The sequence below is a fragment of the Scatophagus argus genome, chromosome 19 (assembly GCF_020382885.2).
Source record: "Scatophagus argus isolate fScaArg1 chromosome 19, fScaArg1.pri, whole genome shotgun sequence".
Lineage (NCBI taxonomy): Eukaryota > Metazoa > Chordata > Actinopteri > Scatophagidae > Scatophagus > Scatophagus argus.
This window is the reverse complement of record NC_058511.1, coordinates 4,955,027-4,973,602: the sequence shown is the minus strand read 5'-3', so window position 1 is coordinate 4,973,602 and position 18,576 is coordinate 4,955,027. Positions and strand designations below refer to the sequence as shown.

General features: G+C 41.1%; 2 protein-coding genes across 3 annotated transcripts; both read left to right on the top strand.

The window, feature by feature from the left end:
- Nucleotides 1-2,306: 2,306 nt before the first annotated feature.
- Nucleotides 2,307-6,208, top strand: acot20 (acyl-CoA thioesterase 20). 2 transcript variants are annotated; one of them, XM_046373622.1, is made up of 4 exons: nucleotides 2,307-2,382; nucleotides 3,309-3,844; nucleotides 3,944-4,146; nucleotides 4,837-6,208. In XM_046373622.1, exons 2-4 carry the CDS (start codon nucleotides 3,388-3,390, stop codon nucleotides 5,425-5,427), a joined length of 1,251 nt encoding a protein of 416 aa, XP_046229578.1. In that variant the 5' UTR covers nucleotides 2,307-2,382; nucleotides 3,309-3,387; the 3' UTR covers nucleotides 5,428-6,208. The 2 variants fall into 2 exon arrangements, with proteins under 2 accessions (XP_046229578.1, XP_046229577.1); XM_046373621.1 differs by having other exon boundaries at nucleotides 2,340-2,418.
- A 435-nt stretch (nucleotides 6,209-6,643) lies between these two features.
- gpr176 (G protein-coupled receptor 176) lies at nucleotides 6,644-18,346 on the top strand. The gene is made up of 3 exons (XM_046373620.1): nucleotides 6,644-8,103; nucleotides 13,908-14,160; nucleotides 16,924-18,346. Exons 1-3 carry the CDS (start codon nucleotides 7,875-7,877, stop codon nucleotides 18,158-18,160), a joined length of 1,719 nt encoding a protein of 572 aa, XP_046229576.1. The 5' UTR covers nucleotides 6,644-7,874; the 3' UTR covers nucleotides 18,161-18,346.
- Nucleotides 18,347-18,576: the final 230 nt, after the last annotated feature.

Here is an 18,576-nt window from a genome sequence, read left to right as displayed (position 1 = left end):
CAAAATAAAAGCACAGAATTTGGAGGTGAGACAAAAGAACCTACAAAAAGATAAGAAACACTAGAAATTCAGAGCGACAAACACAGCAAATGTCTTAGCCAAGTACCAAAATTTACATGTGTTATAATGTATTTACCATGGCACAGGATTCCCTGATAGAGATATACATTTATTATGTGGTTATCTGCAGATTTTGGCTGCTAAATGAATGGGCTGTAACAATGAATTAAAAAAAAAAAAGTGGATAAACGACCTTTGCACGGTGATCCTTTTGAGACAAACAGTATTAGGAAATATTACTTGTAAAGCGAGGCGTAAAATAATATCCATTTATTTTCTTACTATGTTTATACAGTTACCTACCTTAAGGTGACAGGATAGCTTTTTTTTTAATTTTGCTTATATGAAAAAAATCTTTGCTCTTTAAAACATTTTTCAAGATATTAATTTTTAATATTTGACATTAAAAATATGTAAATAAGAGAAAAATAATAAAAAGCTTTATTGTTATATCCCTGACAATGTCTGACATATTGTATGTAACATGTATTGTCTGGCAACCAATGGAAAATATTTGTCTTCCAGAACCTACAGCTATAACATCTAAGGGGTCCTTACTGTGATTGCAGTGTTTTTTGTTTTTCTTTTCAATTTCTGATAATTTACACAGTCTTGGTTGTTGCCTCTGCTTGGAGGTTTGATTAGATCCTCCGATATGGTTTTCTTTGTAGAGCACATCATCACAGTGTGCATATACATTAGAGATACACCTGGATGAGTAGATGTTAAACCCATCATATGATAAATAAATAAACATATTATCTACATGTGCTTAACATGGATATATTTCATTATACAATACACAGGATGGCACTGTATTTACACAATGTGATTGCAGCTAGAAGACAGAAAAGAGTAAGTGGGTGGTTTTTACTTTCATTCATCCAGATGGAAAAGAAGGTGAGATCTCTCAGTCATGCCATACTTCAACAGTGCAAAACATAATGTGTCACTGCAAAAAAACATCAAAAGAGGCAGTCACATATTATTGAAGTCCTGTCTTAGTCATATCGTGAACTATTTGCAAACATCTCTCTGAAGCTAGAGATCAGATACATTTAATTTCACAGGAAGGAGATAGACAATGTTTTTTAAACATATTGCAAGGTTTTACTGATAAGAATTTGAATGGCTCGTTGTATTTTGTCAAGTTATTATTGATATTTGCATGGTTATTTAATTAGTATGTTATAGTTTTATATGGTTTCCTTCTGCTTCTACATATTTCTTGCATTGTCCTTTAGTCTAAATAACCTGCTTCTGTATTTATGATGTTATTGCACTCAGCAAATAGTGCAAAGGTCCACCCCAGTCGTATGAATCGTTTCATGCAATGATTGTACCTCAGCAATGTCTGACGAGTTGCTCCTCTAAATCTCAAAATGCACACCAGGGTAAAAAGATGCCACAAAGCCTTGATGTCCAAAGACAGATCATGATTAGTTAATACCATAACATTCCATTTCATTGGCACAAGCTCTGCTGGTTTTTAGTTGTTGATTATACATAATTTGCAATTAAATTCAGTTTTTACGTTACTTTTTCCCTCCCTGGTCTGTTATCACATCCCACTCCTGTCTCAATTTCCTCCCTTTTCCTTTCTCTCTTCTTCCCACCTTGAAATCTTCTTGATCCCAGAGCTTCTGAAATCCTGGCACAGGCCAACCACTAGGGTAAGTAATATGATCAAACCCCTGCTAAACACCTTGACATGTCATTGAGTCGTGCAAAGAACTCTGGCAGGACATGCAATGGTTTACCATACTGCTAAAAAGCTTTTTGCCCATTAATATGAAAATAAAGGGCCATGCAGCAAGGTGGCCTCTCTTCTTGTCTTACTGTGTTCACAACAGCAATACCACGACATACTGCAAAAACCATAAACTGCGTTGCAGGAGTCACACAGGATGTTACTGCTGTACAGGAAGTGCGTCTTAACCTTTCGAACTTTCTCAAGTGTCTGTGCCAATGCTAACATCTAGCGGTGAATTCACCTTACTACATACATCAAGGTTCCCGGATCGACTACGCTCAAGTCAAATGTTAAACATACGGACCATTTCATTCCATAGGGGGAATGGGCCCCCTTGCATTCGCTGACGGACTATCATAAATTTCACTTTGCGTTTCAACTTTAATACATATATTCAACTGTGTATTTTGATTAGTTTAACAAAAGCGGGACAGGAAATAATCACTAGGGAAAGTTGATTCAAAACTACCTACACCCTCTTTTTAGGAAAAGTGGTCGCGCCCGTATTCTTCCCAGTTCGTACTCGCTGCCTCTGTCGTTTTCCGTTGTACATATCTTCATAGGTGCGTGTGTGTATTTTTTACATATATTCTGTATGGTGAGAGGTAAGATACGATTAGGTATTTTTGATAGGTATTCATAGTCTAAGTAGTCTCTAAGTGACTCTAAGTAGTCTACGGCTTGTTCGAAACAAAGGCGGTCACAAAAACTAAAACGACAATAAAGCTGAAATCTGCAAAGTGAACTTCTTTTTGCTAGCTAGTGTCAGTTTAGCTACGTCAAAAGGAAACATTCATTCACAATGTGGAGTTAGCATTTTAAGCTTAAAATTTATTAGCTTCTAAATCATCGTCGCTGGCTCTTCTTCCATCTGCTGAGCTCCTTTGCTTGACCTTTTACCCAGTTAGACATGTCCTCGAATGCACTTGTTTTCATGAACTGGAGACTCGCACGACCGTATAAATGACCGAGTCCCTGAATTGCTGTCCTTGTAGCTGCCCTTCTTTCTTTGCTTGCGTTATAAATAGCTGTGTGAAAAACGACTTTTAGTTTTACCTGCTGCTAAATGTCTGCGCAGGGCCCCATACACCCCTTTATCTGTTTTATGAAGAATAGATCAAGTTGTGACTGAACTGTTTTGTGCCAAAGTTTAATGGAATAGATTCAGACAAACATGAGGTATCAGAGACAGTCTGCCGAAGTTCTGTAAGGTAAAAGAAGTTCAATAAAGTTTGTTTTAAAGAAGTAAATCAATGAAGTATACAGGTGAAATGTAACTGTGCAATGCTTGTTCAAATATTCAGTTTAGAAGAAGTTTATTGAAAACGTTGAAAGAAAGTGAAAATCCATCCACACAACAAAGCTTGTCAGTAACGCCATTTTGACACTGATAGGTGAATCTAAATTAAGATAACATTAAATAAGGCTGAGACACATGGATGTGAATGTTTTCGAAGAGCAGTGACATTAATTTAATTCTTGATTTCCTTCACAGATGCAGGGACTACACAGCTGTACTAAATAAAGGTCTGAGCAAAGAGACATTCTTAACTGTTAGCACCTTGAAGAGCTGAATGGCTTACTCACAGATCCGCCTGAGAATTCTCCCCAGCGTTCGCTGTCTTTTTGATAAACCGGTGCAGATAAAAGTAGAGGGGCTTCCTCCACACAAACCAGTTGAACTAAGGTCCAAACATGTTGATGACAGAGGGGTGAATTTCAAGGCTTCTGCCCTGTACAAAGCAGATGAAATCGGCCAGGTGGATGTCTGCCGTGCACCTTCTCTGAGAGGAAGCTACACCGGGGTGGAGCCCATGGGTTTGTTTTGGGCCATGGCACCAGAGACTCCACACAGCAAATTAACGAAGAAGACTGTACTCAGTCCAACGCTGGTGGAGATAGAAGCAGTGAGTGGAGAGACCGGTGAGCTCTTGGCCTCTGAAACCAATGAACGAGGATTCATGACAGAGGGGATGAAAAGAATACCTGTGCAAGAGGGAAGAGTACGAGGAGTACTCTTTGTACCACCAGGTAAGTTGATGGGAGCTGAGAAAGATACATAGAAATGGGAGTGAAGCTGTTGCTGTGGTTAATTTTCCCTCTCTACTTTAATTTTATTATTTTCTCTAGGAAAGGGTCCATTCCCAGGAGTATTGGATCTGTACACATTTGGCGGGGGTCTTTCTGAGCCCAGAGCCAGCCTCCTGGCAAATAAAGGTTATGTTGTCCTGGCACTGGCCTATTATGGCTACAAGGATTTACCAAAAAACCCTAAAATGTTGGATTTGGAGTACTTTGAAGAGGCTGTAACATATCTGAAGAAACAGCCAGATGTGAGTATTGAAGATTAGAACGGTAAAGACAGTAACATTTATGATATTAGAATCTTTATTTTATCACCCCCCTTATGATTGCACTTGCACTTGCACTTATTGAGAACATTGTGAAACATTGATTTCATAACTTATAGTAGGAACATATCAAGAGATATACTGGAGCCCCATATGTACTTTTGTGTCAATGTTGCCATCTACTGGTTACTTTATGAGGCTTTTTACACAATTTTGTTAAGGTCCTTTGAAAATGAGGTAAATCAAAGGTAATTCTAGCATGGAAACGGTCACTTTTCTATTAGATGATATGGAAAGATAATTAATCTACATTCTCAAGTTTCAGCTTCTTATCGTTTCAATTAGCCGTTTTCATTGATCTCATCTCACAATAACCCGAATCTCTGGGTTTCGGACTGCTTGTTATGAAACAAGGCATTTGTGGATGTCACTTTTGGATGTAGAAATTTTTCTGTGGGCATTTTTGAGTATTTTTGACTGACTTTTTAAAGTGAAACCAGTCTCATCAACAGGTAATGAAATATAATCTTTAGTTGCAAGCCTTGTTTATTTAAGTTCTGCTTTCAGGTTGAAACGAGGGATGAATGATCAACTTTATATTTCATCGTGTCTTATGACATAGTACATGTTAACTGTGAAACCTGATTATTATCTCAATACTTCTTTGTACAGGTTAAGGGTCCTGGGATCGGCATCATATCAATCTCTCACAGTGGCGGTTTGGCTTTGTTGATGTCATCTTTCCTCTCTGGGATCTCAGCGACTGTTTGCATTAATGGCTGCAATGGAAATACTGTGATTCCCTTACGCTACAAAGACCTTGTCATACCTCCACTTTCCCCTGTTATGAAGAATATTAAAATGACAGCCTCTGGTCTTGCAGATATACGCGATGCTTTGCCCGACCCTTTGTTGGAAAAGAACAGGGCGTCAGTCATTCCAATTGAACGTGCCAGCTGCCAGTTCCTGTTTGCTGTTGCTGGAGATGATCGCAACTGGAACAGTGCTTTTTTTGCCAAGCAGGCTGCGGCAACACTGAGAAATCATGGCAAAGAGTCTTTCGAGGTGGTAACATACCCTAAAGCTGGACATTTTTTGGAAGTCCCTCACATGCCTTATTGTCCATCTGGGTTTCATGCAGCAGTAGGGTGTAACGTGGTGTTTGGTGGGGAGCCAAAAACCCACTGTGATGCTCAGCTGGACCTGTGGGAAAGAGTCCAGCAGTTCTTCAAGAGCCACTTGGACAGCAAGAGCACTTGTTAGCAAGCAAAGCGGCATGAAGTGGATCACATGTCCCAGAATGTCCCTGTCCTTAGCTATTCTTAGTCTTTAGTTTCTAATGAACGAAATTGTCAAAGGGTTATTAAATCACACTATATGAGCATTCTTCTGTTGAGGTGATCTCAGCATGCTTTTGCTACAGCTGGCATTTTTTTCCCCATAGGCTTCAGTGTGCCATGGATGGATAGTATGTAGTCAGATGTAATCTTTATTCGGAGCAAATATTTTACTGTGATAACATTGTTAATTCATTGATGTATTCCAGTAAGTTGAGGCATTGAGTGTGCACTAGAAAAAGACGCCGAAACCGCTATATTTACATGGAGTGAAGTCACTGATACTGTTTGTAATCACAGTTATGCTTTTCCTACAATGATAAAATATATTCATCACAGGCTCAAAAATGAAATATCTCAGAATGAGTAACAGGGCAGCTGAAACTGATCACTAATCATCAGGGTTAATTAAGTTCTGTATGTAATACTCCATGCATCAGTGTGAAATACAGTATTATCATTCCCAGTATTATTGATGAAAGATGTATTTTCTTTGCTGCATAATTTTTTGATGCCTTCTTGATTTGTGAATGCTGTCATACTGTGATGATGTTACCATATTGTGTCAACATTTTTGCAACTTTTTCCAAAACTCCAAGAAAAGTGGAATTAAAAATGACGTTCATGACGGTTCATTGCATTGAGGATTCTTATGTTATGCACATGATTTTTACATTCTCCTTAATAAAAATAGATACTAATTGTATCTTCATGTTGTTGTTTTAGCCTGTGCTTAACGCCTGCCGTATCACTGATTGTACAACTTTGACATTTATTAGCCTCCCAGAATAAACTTCATGTATGTGAATCAGCAGTAGTGCAAACGTTGGCATCTAGTGGCAGTTGAGCATTCCTGCGTTTATCTCTGATGTTTCTTCCACATGAATGTGAGGTGTGCTTTTTTCACATACAACGTAATGTGAGATAGACTGATAGGTACATAGATGGACAGATAGATAGATACTTTATTGATCCCACGGGAAATTCAAGCCTCAAGACTGGGAAGAGAACTTGACGATGATGAAAGGTTGTGAAACATGATAACTTGTAGCCAGCTGTTGGAATTTTACTTAAAGGGGATTTTATGAACAATATAGCCTGCATTAATATCAATCAATGATACTGAAGTAATAAATCTTTGGAATAAGTCACCCTCTCATTCCCACACCTTTACGTTTGAGCTGTTTCTTTACAATGGCTGCGTATGAGCATCTCCTTATCGGATGATCCCTCGCTGGCTTACAGAAAGGAGACTACAACAGATTCACTTTTACTAATTAAACAGCTAATTAAAACAGACAGGAAACCATGAAACACTGTTTTGTTTTACTCAGGCGCGTCCTCTCCTATTTTGGTATTTTCAGCAAAGCAGAGAGGAATGTCACAAGCTCCCGTGAGAGAACAGACCGAGATGGGACAACAGCAGGGTTGTTGAGGCTAAACATCATGTACAGTGATGGTAAGTTACCTTTGTATGCCTGACAACCTGCTTTAAGGGTGGACACAATGACAGACAGATACTGTTCCTCAATGGACAGAGTACAGCAGATTTTTGTTTGGGCGATGAGCATTATGGGAAGTTTGCCCATCTTTACTACCGATCAGTGTGTAAATTGCGCACACTCCCCTTCCTCCCCCTTCCTTCCCCTTGCTTGTCATTCACAAGATTCAGTGGAGTTTCTCGGTGCTGTAAGGAGAGGAGGGGCTCTCTCTCCCCTCTCCAGTCTTGCACCTCGCACTGAGAAATATTCAGTTGCAGACTCCCCACAGCAGTCAGTCTACCAATAAACAGCCTCTGACAGTGCGATTGGCAGCGGCAGCCAGAGTAACAGCCTGATAGACACAGTGGTGTTTTTTTCCCCCGGACGTTGAGAGGTGATCGTAGTGTTGTTCTCGGTGCTGCGAGCTTCTTTCCCCGGAATGGACACTTTGCAAGCCGGTGTGGTTTTAGATGCACTGGGTGTCAGAGAGTATCCATCCAACCAGGCTCACTGCGCACGGATTTCTGCTATGCATCCGCACTGGGAAATTATGGGGCATGCAGCCTCGTCTGGTCATTTCATGTGAATATTACACCATGTTTTTCCTAATTGGACAGATACATTTACTGACAAAACATCTTCTCGTTTGTGGCATCTGCGCGCATTGACCACCTCTGTCCGCCTTGCATCTTCATTGGTTTCACCGCATATGATTTTGTAGATTTTCTCTCTCCCCTTTTTTTTGCAACGCAGCAGCAGCAGCAGCATCCCTACAAGTGGCACAGCTGGTGATCAGAAATGCCTCTTCAATGCTGGCTGCTCACATCCCTCCAGCCTTCTTAAAAGCAAACAAACAAACAAACAAACATCAGGATCGCAGGCTGAACAGAAAATGGATAGTGGGAGCCGGGCTGCGACGATCGGAGCTGGTGCAGCCAATTTCACAGCAGCCCACCTCAGGCTGGATCTCCTGAACGCTTCGAGCCCGCCGACCCGGTGGGACAGCAGCCCACCTGCCGACGGGACCGGGCTGGATGAGCAGCAGCGCCTCATCCAGGAGCAAGTCTACCAGGACTTCACCACCACCATTCAGGTGTTCATCCTCATAAGTTCGCTCCTCGGTAAGTCACCGCAAACATATTGTGCATAGCCTAGGGTAAAATGAAATAAAATGAAACAAAATAGCCTGGAATCCAGCAAAATCCTTCAAAACCCCAACCCCCCTGAGCCTCAACAGTTTGGTTCCTAAATCTGGGTCAGTGAAGCCTGTGGAGACACCCTTTGTGTCAGAATAATTAAAACATCAGAGGAAATTTGCAACAACAAGCAAGTTTTCTAAAAGTAATCCAGTCATCAATGCCCAAAAGACTTTGGCTGAATAGGAAGCAGCAGCATCTGCTGTATCATAACCAACACAGAACTGGATTGTTTAACATTTTTGTCAGTCTTTCTGATCTCAGTGGCCCAGTGCCTGTATGTCTTACATCTACAGCACATGCTGTACATAAATGACTATTTTACATCTCCAAAACATCCTTTTTTAACCACATCCTACCTATGTTTTACCCCCTAAATCTCAAACATTGCAACACCAGCCAAGACGCCCCCTCTCCAATCTCTTTACATGTCAGTGTCTTCTCCAAAATATTTTGTGGGATATAAGTATTTTTTTTTTTCTATAGGATGATGAAGGGATGTGCTCATTTTACATGACTTTACCCACAACAGGCGGTAACAGTCAGACCCCCTTTGTTCAGGCTGTGCCCAGTCAGACTCGCTGAGCACAGCCTCCATATTTTCCTGTCAGTGAACTCCACCTTCTTCTGTTATTTTAAATTTTACAGGAAAGCCAACAAACATGTGCCATTTGGTCATTGTAAAAATATCCTGCAAGCTGGTGGCAGCCCTACTCACACTGTCCACAAGGATGCACGTCGGGGTTTACACTGAGTACAGAATCCTGGGTTTGCTCTGAGGTTTCTGCCTCCTAAAAGGGAGTTTCTCTTCACCACTGTCACCAAGTGCTTGCTCATGGGGGAATGTTGGGTGTCTCTGTTTTAAAGACTAAAGAGTTTGGTCTAGACGTGCTCTAGTGGTACAGTGTCATGAGATAACATTTGTTGTGAATTCGCGTTATGTAAATAAATTGAATGAAATTGAATTGAATAACCGGACGCTAAATTGTCTTGTTGGCTGTGTGTGAGTGTGTGTGTGTTAAGCAGAGTCACATGATTATGTTAATCAGTCAAACACAAAAGCAAAAAATTTAACAAAACTTGCTGAAAAAGCATTTCAGCAATTAAATTGTTAAGTAAGAAGAGCAATAAGTTACCATGCAAAACTTATATATTCCTGCTTGTGCCAGCAGAAGCACAGGCTGCTTCTCATGATGGAAGTGAGGAAGAATTGATGGGTTGCACCAGCACATCAGTCTCACACAGTCCTGGTTTTGACATGCCTTCCATCTTATTGGCAGTTAGACACACAATCCTCCTGTCTAATCTGAATGTGTTGTTTGTCACAAACGTGGTTGTGACAATTAACATCTGTCTCCTCGCTGCATGAAGCACACTCAGCCATGACTGCTGGGGCTGTTTGCAAAAGTACGGACTCGGAGGCTGCACAAATCGTTCAACGTGATGAAATATGGTGAAACTTGACACAAAAACTGGCAAAAAAAAAATGGCCAAATGAGTATTGCACTGACTTACTGATACCACCATCTGCTGTGCAATGTGGTGGGGTCAGGGAAACACGACATGAATGGCAGCATGGCTGAAAATGGCTGTTTATTGTGTACATGGCATGAAAAACACAATACAGCATTTTCCTTTGCAAACAACCTCATTTATATGAACCCAAAATAAGCAACAAATCCTCAGAATCAGAACCACTGTATGCAGAATTATAAAATGTCTGACCTTAGCGCCCCCTAGTGTTAGTATAAAAAAGACACTGTAACCAGCAGCATCACAGACAGACTGGATTTACAAATATATGCAAAATACACACAGAAATAATAGAAATAATTTGACCTGTATTGATGCAAAAATAGTCATAATGAGGTAAACTGAATGTGTGACTGTGAAGTGCATCAAATATCTGAATTTTACAAACAGTTACTATTCAAAAGCTCATTGCACGGCTGATTTGGAACTGTAGCTGCTTCATTATGCTTATACATACACACAGACAAAAACAAAAACAAAACAAAAAAAAAAATCAAAGTGATTTCATCAGTGAGTAATTCTCTACCTTACTATGAATACATAAATAACCCAGAGACTGAAACAATGAATAATAAAAGTGATGATGGTTCAGAGAGCTGTCTTTAAGGTGTCATTTTTCCACACCTGTTCACCTGTTCTTTATTCTCAAGCCACTTTTTACAATTTCAAAAAGGCTTTGTACGGTGATAAAATCCAGGATACGTCTGTTTTTGATATTCAGAGCCAGCACTTACAACCAAGTTCCATCATATGGGCACTTTGGTTGTCCTAATGGGGTGTGATTTAATTTCTTTCCGTCTCCAAAAGAAAGTCTGCGTGAGTGGCTGAAAAATGCCAGCAATTTTCTTCTGGAAATGTGCATAGCCAAAGTATGCGAGTTGTCAAACTCTTTGTTTGACATTTTTTATGAATAATAATAATAATAATCATGATAAATAATAATCTCTCCAGATCAACTAATGTATGATACATGAACACAAATTTATCACAGATTTGTGATATGATGATCCATTTGAATTAAGTTTCAATGTAAATCTGATTATTTTGCCACAGTGTGCACGATGCAAGCTAATATTATTGTAATCATGTCTGTGAGGAGTTACAGCATGTTCACTATCTGCGTATCTGGCTCTCATTTCCTTTGTTGGTCACCATTCATAAAGTCTTTCATTGAAACTCGAGTGATTATGACACCCCAGAGATGCAAGTAGGAAGGTGTTAGGCGTGCTAATGATGTTTCACACTTTTAACACCACATGCTACTATGTTTAGACTCCTGGATGAGACTTATTTCTGAAAGCCCTCAGTGATAACAGCAGCTTATTAAACCCATCCAGGTATGACACAACTTACTTTGGTACTCGTGAGGCTGACAAACCAAGCATTTTTGATCAACTGGGGCTTTTTTTATGTTGCTACCTGCAGTTGGACAGCCATTTGCTAAGTGAATAAAGCAATCATGTTTAGTGTTTGCCCTTTCTCCCCATTGGCTGCTGTGAGTACGGTTGCCAAGGTGTTCCTCAAGTGTCAGGTGAGTATTTCATGCACAGGAGACAAAGTGATTTTACAGATATTGACTAAAAAATAAATAAATAAGAGTGCTGGTGTTGTCTGCATGAACACACACACAAGAACATGTTATAATAATCATTGTTAAGTGATGCACTTTCTTCTTTAAAATCACCCCAAACCTTGCTGCTCCTGTCATCAGCCCTCCTTGCGATTTACAAACAAGGATTAAATACAGTAGATATTTGCCATGTCTGAAGTTCTGTTTCTTCTCGTGATGCCTTAAATGTCTAAAACAAACTGTAATGTTTGTCTGACTGTTACTTTGGTCCAGACTGAAAAATCTTAATACCTATTGGCTGTCATGATATTTTGCTCAAAAATTCATATCTTCTGAAGCTGCTAATCAGCCAACTCCAGGTTGACTCCTGTATTGTAATACCACTTTGTATGTCTACATGCAGTTGTTGTCAAGGCCGCTAGCAATGCTATAGAGTCTAGTGTTGTATCTTTTCCCAACCTTAACAAAGCATTTCAGTCGCCTTCCTCGAGCTAAACCTGAATCAGGTTTTTTACCGGAAATTGTTCGATATTAACCTTGTTGTCTCAACATTTTTGTGTTTTAACGATGACTACGGTCTATCTAGCCAAGTACTTTGGTTCTGTAACAGTCATTCAGTGTTGAAAGGGTACTAACAGACGATTTCATGCTAACAGTGGGAGTGCCAGATCAGAACTAATGACAGAACTAAAACACTAATGTGTTTTTATGTAAGGCAGAGGACCTATTATGTCAGTTAGAGGGAGGTGTTGCCTGCTTCTCATCCCTTTACTTCTCGTTGTTACTATTCTGCTCCATGTTGGCTGAGATCTCAGCTTATCATTGCTTCAATCATCAGCTACAGCAAAGAGAAGCTGTAACAACAGAATCTGTACATGTAGAAATCTGAATATCTTGGCTGCAAACATCCTGTTTGGTGTAAAGCTGCTTTATAAACACTTTTTTCCCCCTCTAATTCTGTTATCCGATGTGAGTCAGCTTCACAATGCAGAGGCTGATCAGTGATCACAGCGACATTAGGGTTTCCCCACACTGCTCGAGTGCTGCTCTGTAACACACTGTGTTACTGAAATTCTGCACAGTGAGGAAGGAACAGCAAAGCACACTGTGTTCCCCTGAAAGCAGCTTCTTCCAGCCCCATCTAAACCCTCCAGGACATATTTCGCCGACCTAATGCAGGGCAGTTGATTTTTATATCTAACGCTGCTGATTTGATATATGCAGCGCATGAGTGTTTGTTTTTCTCACACTTACTGTGGTGCATTTTTGAAGATTTACAGACATCGTGGCCTAAATAAGCCAAAAGAGTCTTCCTCACCAGAGAACATCTTGCTCTGTTTCTGACAACGAGAGCACAGCTAACACTTGGTGGATAATTACATCTGGAGAGGCTGCTGTCACACGTATCCCTGTGTGACCTGACATCAGTCAGTGCACCACGGGGAGACCAAAGTTCACCTTTTTAAACCTAATTAACTATCATTACTGTCTGATTGTGCCGAATTATAGGGAGGAACTTAACATGAAAATGCTACCGTTTTCCTGCTTTGCACCTGACTGTGTGCCTCACTCAGTTAATGTTGAAATGATTTCTTCATCCCGCAGACCTCTTTAGGATTTCTATCTGCAGTAATTCATGCTGCAGAGTTCTAAAAAACTGTCTTCATAAACCCAAAACAGACTAATCCTCTTCTTTTAAAAACATATTTATGCTGGATTTGGGAAAAGCTTTTCCATGGAGAGGTACCTGAAAGAGCTCTGTGCCAGGGGTACACACTGTTCCTCACCGTAAAAACAGCCGATATTTTAAAGGAACAGACTGTTCAAACCGAAATGGATTTTATATGAGAATGAGTTCAAGGCGTTTTCTGTTGAAAGAAGAAGCGGATCACCACATTTGGAAATATAAACCATGCCTAGTCATTTTTAGGCATTTCAGTGCAGAAATGTTAAATATTATGCCTTTAGGTGGTTAAAGCTTGGCTTCTTAGTAAAGGGTTGCTCCACGCATCCCTTTTAATCCTTAATTTATTCAATCATTAACAGTCTAGAGGTAGATAAGTCATTCATCCATTTGTGCTAACTCAAACAGATTTCACAAATCATCAGACTTCTTTCATACCAATGTGCAATTTGGAGTCTCTAGGCGACCCAACTATTTTCTTTCAGGACTGTGGGAGGAAAATGTATCGAGAGGAAACCTACCAAGCATGTGAAGGGGATACAGAAAGAATCAGGGATCCAACCTTTATTGGTAGTCTAGCTGCTAAGAAATTGCCTTCACACCAATGTTTGTCCATTGTTAAATTCAGTTGGACAGGTGACAACAATGGCATCACTATTTCTGAATATGTAGATTTTGGTCCTTTTACAAAAAAATTAATTAAATCCAGAGAATCAACCCCAAATTCTTTCTTTTATTGGTTCATATTAACATTTTCTTTTTGTTAGAAAGCTTCAGAATAAACAAAGAGCAAACAGCAGTCCGAGCTGTTCTGCCAAAATAAAAAAAGCACACAAAGATGCAACAAATGGCAAATTTTCTCATCAAGGTTTAGAAATCAGAAGACAAGCAGTGTGTTTGGCCTTCTTCTAAAGCTCTGCACCTCCCTCCTCCTCCCCACAGGAAATGCCACAGTGTTGTGGTGTACCTGCTGCACGAATGTCTTCAAATCTGTGACCAACCGCTTCATCAAGAACCTGGCGTGCTCAGGTATCTGCGCCGGCCTGCTGTGCGTTCCCTTCGATGTTGTGCTCGGTGCCAGCCCTCGCTGCTGCTGGTGGCTTCACACTCTAGTGCTCTGCAAGATCATCAAGTTCCTCCATAAACTCTTCTGCTCGGTCACCGTGCTCACGTTCAGTGCCATTGCACTTGACAGGTGAGTGCAGAAAACGTACACATAAAATAAAAATACCTACTGAGTTATCGACACTTGAAGTCGGAAGGGTTAATACATTTTCTTAGTCACAGGCAGCTGAGGCTTGCAAATGAAATTGAAATCCAGCTTTTACAAAACAGGTAAAAACCAAAAGAGCACTCTGTCCCTGAGGAAGACTAGAGTGATGTTTTGTTTTGTTTGCTCATCTCAGCTCTGCAGTAAGAGCCACTGACTTTTAAATATGTGTTCGTAAGAGTCCCTCTTACTTACTTACTTACAGGACTTGAGTAGTGCCACTTCAGAGAGCTGGATGATTTCAATTGATTCTCTGATCAGTTCATCAATACGCTGCTTGGCCGAGTCTGCAGGAGTAATTCCTCTCCTGAAAATGAAAACTTGAAATACAAACGAGCATGCTGCACGAGTGGAGCAACAATTGGGCTAAACTCTGGAAGACTGGTTCTGTTTTGGAGGGGAGAAAGTCTTCCTCAATCTCCATCTACACCCTGTGGTGCGGACGAGAGGTTGGGGGGATCGCGATCGATAAAGCATACGTATGTCATGCTGAGCAGCCTCCCTGCAGCGCTAAAAGCTGCAGCTAAAAGCAGCAGCTAAAAGCAGCCTGAGATGACTGCTGCTGCCCACATATGCTGTCTCACACACACACACACACACACACACACACACACACACACACACACACTCATACTCTTTTTAAAAGTGATGCGGATCATGCCCCTGTTGATCTGGAAGCAAGGTTTACCTCAAGCTTTCATTTTATTTCTAGCTCTCTCAGGAAATTTAAACATCACTTGACTTGTTAATTTTTCTGTCATTGCTAGAAGTTTTAATTAAAATTTCCTTTAATTAAAATCTACCCGTAATGCTGCTATTATTCCTTCTACCAGAGCAGTAACAAAGCATTTAGAAACACACAATGAAAAGAAATTCTTAGCCAGGAACCAAACTCTGTAAATTTTATTGAGTATTTTTTTTAAAAAATCATTAATATAACAATTTACATTTTCTGTAAAATGACTCTCCCTGGAAAACTGTCAAAACATTTAAGACCTTTTCTACACTGCCAGCTATCTAATTTGAGAATACTTGATGATATTTGATTTAAAAAATGTCAGATATGTTCTGTGGTACTGCGTGTTCACAGACAGACCTTCTTTGCATGTTGTCTCTGAACTGCTGTGCATACCCAATGTTTTCTGAAATAAGATCCCATGGGGGACACTGGCAGCAGAGGGACTTCGCCTCTCCAGAAGTTCACACACTTTGCTGTGCTTTATTGTGCTCGTCAGATGATTTCATTTCCCCAGTCGGGAAGTCATTCTTCTGACTTCGATGTGTTCATGAGCTCTTAAGTTGTAATGTGGAAAAAACAATGACGCTACCAAGAAAATTGTTTTTGTTTTATTTATGGCATTTAATGCCAATAAATAAGTTTCCTAACTAATCTACACGGACAGAAACAGTTACAACCTAAAGCCTGATACCAACCCAACCTAATAAAACATTTGAAAATAACACGCAGGACTTCAGCACAACCATAGTGAGTACAGCAGATCAAATTGAAGCTTGGCTTTCATTTACTTTTTATGATGATTGCAGTCAGATCTGACATTTTTGAAATCCCGACTGCTACATTATATTGCCTCCATAGCAACTAATACAGTCAGAATGCTATCAAAGCTATGAATTATTTATTCTCAAGGAGGGCAGTCGATGCTGTGTGGATCTACAGGCAGCCTGAGACTGCAGCATCCACACATACTGAAGAGGCAATCCAGGGAAATAAGCAAGTCCTTTGTGCGATTAGTTTTGCTTATTTTTAAGGCGCAACAATAGGATGAGGGACAATCTACACGCTCTGTAGACGATATGAGAAGATCTAGTTACGTGTCTGTGAGCGTGCATTAAAAAACACCCACACAATTTCAACTTTTGCATAAGGAAGAACGCTGCAGACACAGTATGTAGAGAGAAAATCCTTTCATCCTCTTCCAATAAAATTACGAGTCGCACGCTTTTAACCAGATGACAGGATTTTATGTTAAGCGCAATACCCATTTATGAAACATTTCCATTCTTTATAGAAAAATACCTAATAAAAAACGAGCCCCGAGTAATACAACAACGAATGTGTCACATGGCTGCAGGATAAATTTGGTTACTTTGTAAGTATTCTTACATAATGGGTGCATGAATTGTTGAATTTGAAAAAACCACTTGAAGGTCTACCTCAGTAATAGAGTCATACTTTGAGTTTTATTTAACTCACTTGAGTAACAATACACCCACTAAAAATGACGGAAATGTATTTTCAGAGCGAGATACTAAAGCTTCTGCTGCCTCTGTGGGTATTTTAGGTGTGTTCCCTTTTAATTTCCTTCTATTTATTTGTATTTTCTTGTAAATCATCTTAAGAGAGATTTGTGTAAGCCGCATCAGCGTGACTGTATTCAGGCAACCCTCCAGTCGGCCAAGGGGCCCTTTTAACAGCAGACACTTTGACTTGTCATAGGAGGAAAAAAGCACACTTGTTACTAATAACATTAATGAATGCAAAGTTCTATTCAAGTGTCCCATTAAGTCATGACAGTGTGACAACGAGCCAGCATGCACAGTACCAGGACCCTGAAACCGAAGCTGCTAAATGGAATTCAGACATCGTTAACACAATAATTGGGCTTCCATTACTTTGAAATGTCTTCAAAGACTTCATGCTGAAATGATTTGTGTTTTTGTGTTTAGGTATTACTCCGTGCTGTACCCGCTGGAGAGGAAGATCTCAGATGCAAGATCCCGAGATCTGGTCATCTACATCTGGGTCCATGCGGCAGTGGCGAGCCTCCCTGTGTTCGCTGTGACCAATGTGACGGATGTGTACGTCACCTCGTCCTGCTCAGATGACCACGCCCACTCCCTGGGCCACATGGTGTACGTGTTGATCTACAACGTCACCACGGTCATCCTTCCTCTTGCACTGGTCTTCCTCTTCATGCTGCTGATACGCAGAGCGCTCAGTGCCAGCCAGAAGAAGAAGGTGATAATTGCGGCCCTGCGGACTCCGCAGAACAGCATCTCCATCCCTTATGTGTCTCAGAGAGAGGCTGAGCTACACACCACTCTGCTGGCTGTGGTGCTGGCTTTCTCAGCCTGCAGCGCCCCCTATGGGGCCTTGGTGGTTTATCGCACCATTTTGGCAGACTCTAAAGAGCTACCCATCTCACTGTATCTGACAGCCCTCTGGCTACCCAAGGTGTCTCTGCTCACCAACCCACTTTTGTTTCTAACTGTTAATCGCTCAGCTCGTCACAGCTGGCTGGACCTGCTGGCAAGGATTCACAGACGTTACAGCCGTCGTAACGTGGTCAGCACCGGGGGTCTGGCCTCCTTAGGGGCAGAGGGTGTGATAGGGGAACCGGTGGGACTGGAGACGGCCGGCCGCTCTGGGAGTCAACTTCTGGAGATGTTTAACATCGGCCAGCAGCAGATCTTCAGGCCTTCTGAGGAAGAAGAGGAAGAAGAAGATGTAGAAAACGAGATCCCTTCTCAAGGATCAGGCAGCTGCTCTGGACCTAAAGAGAACCACAAGAATGGGTCAAGACTGGGGAGCCTCAGAGGTGAGGTGATGACCAAAAAGGAACCCCTTCCGGGCACAGGGGGAGGGCCGGTCATCACAAAGGATGGCCCTCCATCAGTTACAGCACCCAGGGCCTCTCCGGTCCACACATGTGCTTATGCCTCTTCATCTCAGGTGGCCCCAGCTACACCTACAGAAGCTGAGGACTCCACGCAGTTTGGTTTTGGACCCTTTGAACTGCCGCCTCAGTGGTTACCAGAGACTAGGAACAGCAAGAAGAGGCTGCTGCCTCCGCTGGGTAACACACCCGAGGAGCTGATCCAGACCAAACTGCCCAGGTCGCGGCCTGAGCGGAGAATCAGCAGGAACAACAAGGTCAGCACGATCCCCGCTGTGGATCCATGAACTGTTCCTGCTGGCCTCTGATCTGCAACACTGGGCATGAATTATTTACAGAGTAAGTCTCTTGGACTGACCAGCCCTTGGCAGGATATTGATGTGTCAAGCTGCTTGGTGACATGGTTTTTGGTTCATTTAAATAATTTCACCTTTCCTTTTTTTTATTTTCAGTTTTTCTCAGCAGTAGCCAGTATGCACTTTGTTGCTTAAAAGCCAGATGCCTGAGACACTGCAGCTTTCCTATTGGACGGAAATCATTTTGGTATCAGTATTACAATACAATACATAATAATCCAATAATATGTCTGCTCAGTCCAGCTCCACTTGGATGGACGCATGCAGTGGCTACATGACTGTGAAGGCAGATACTCCTTTTGACTCTCACTTTTCGATTAGAGCTGGCATCAGTAGTTAAATGATGA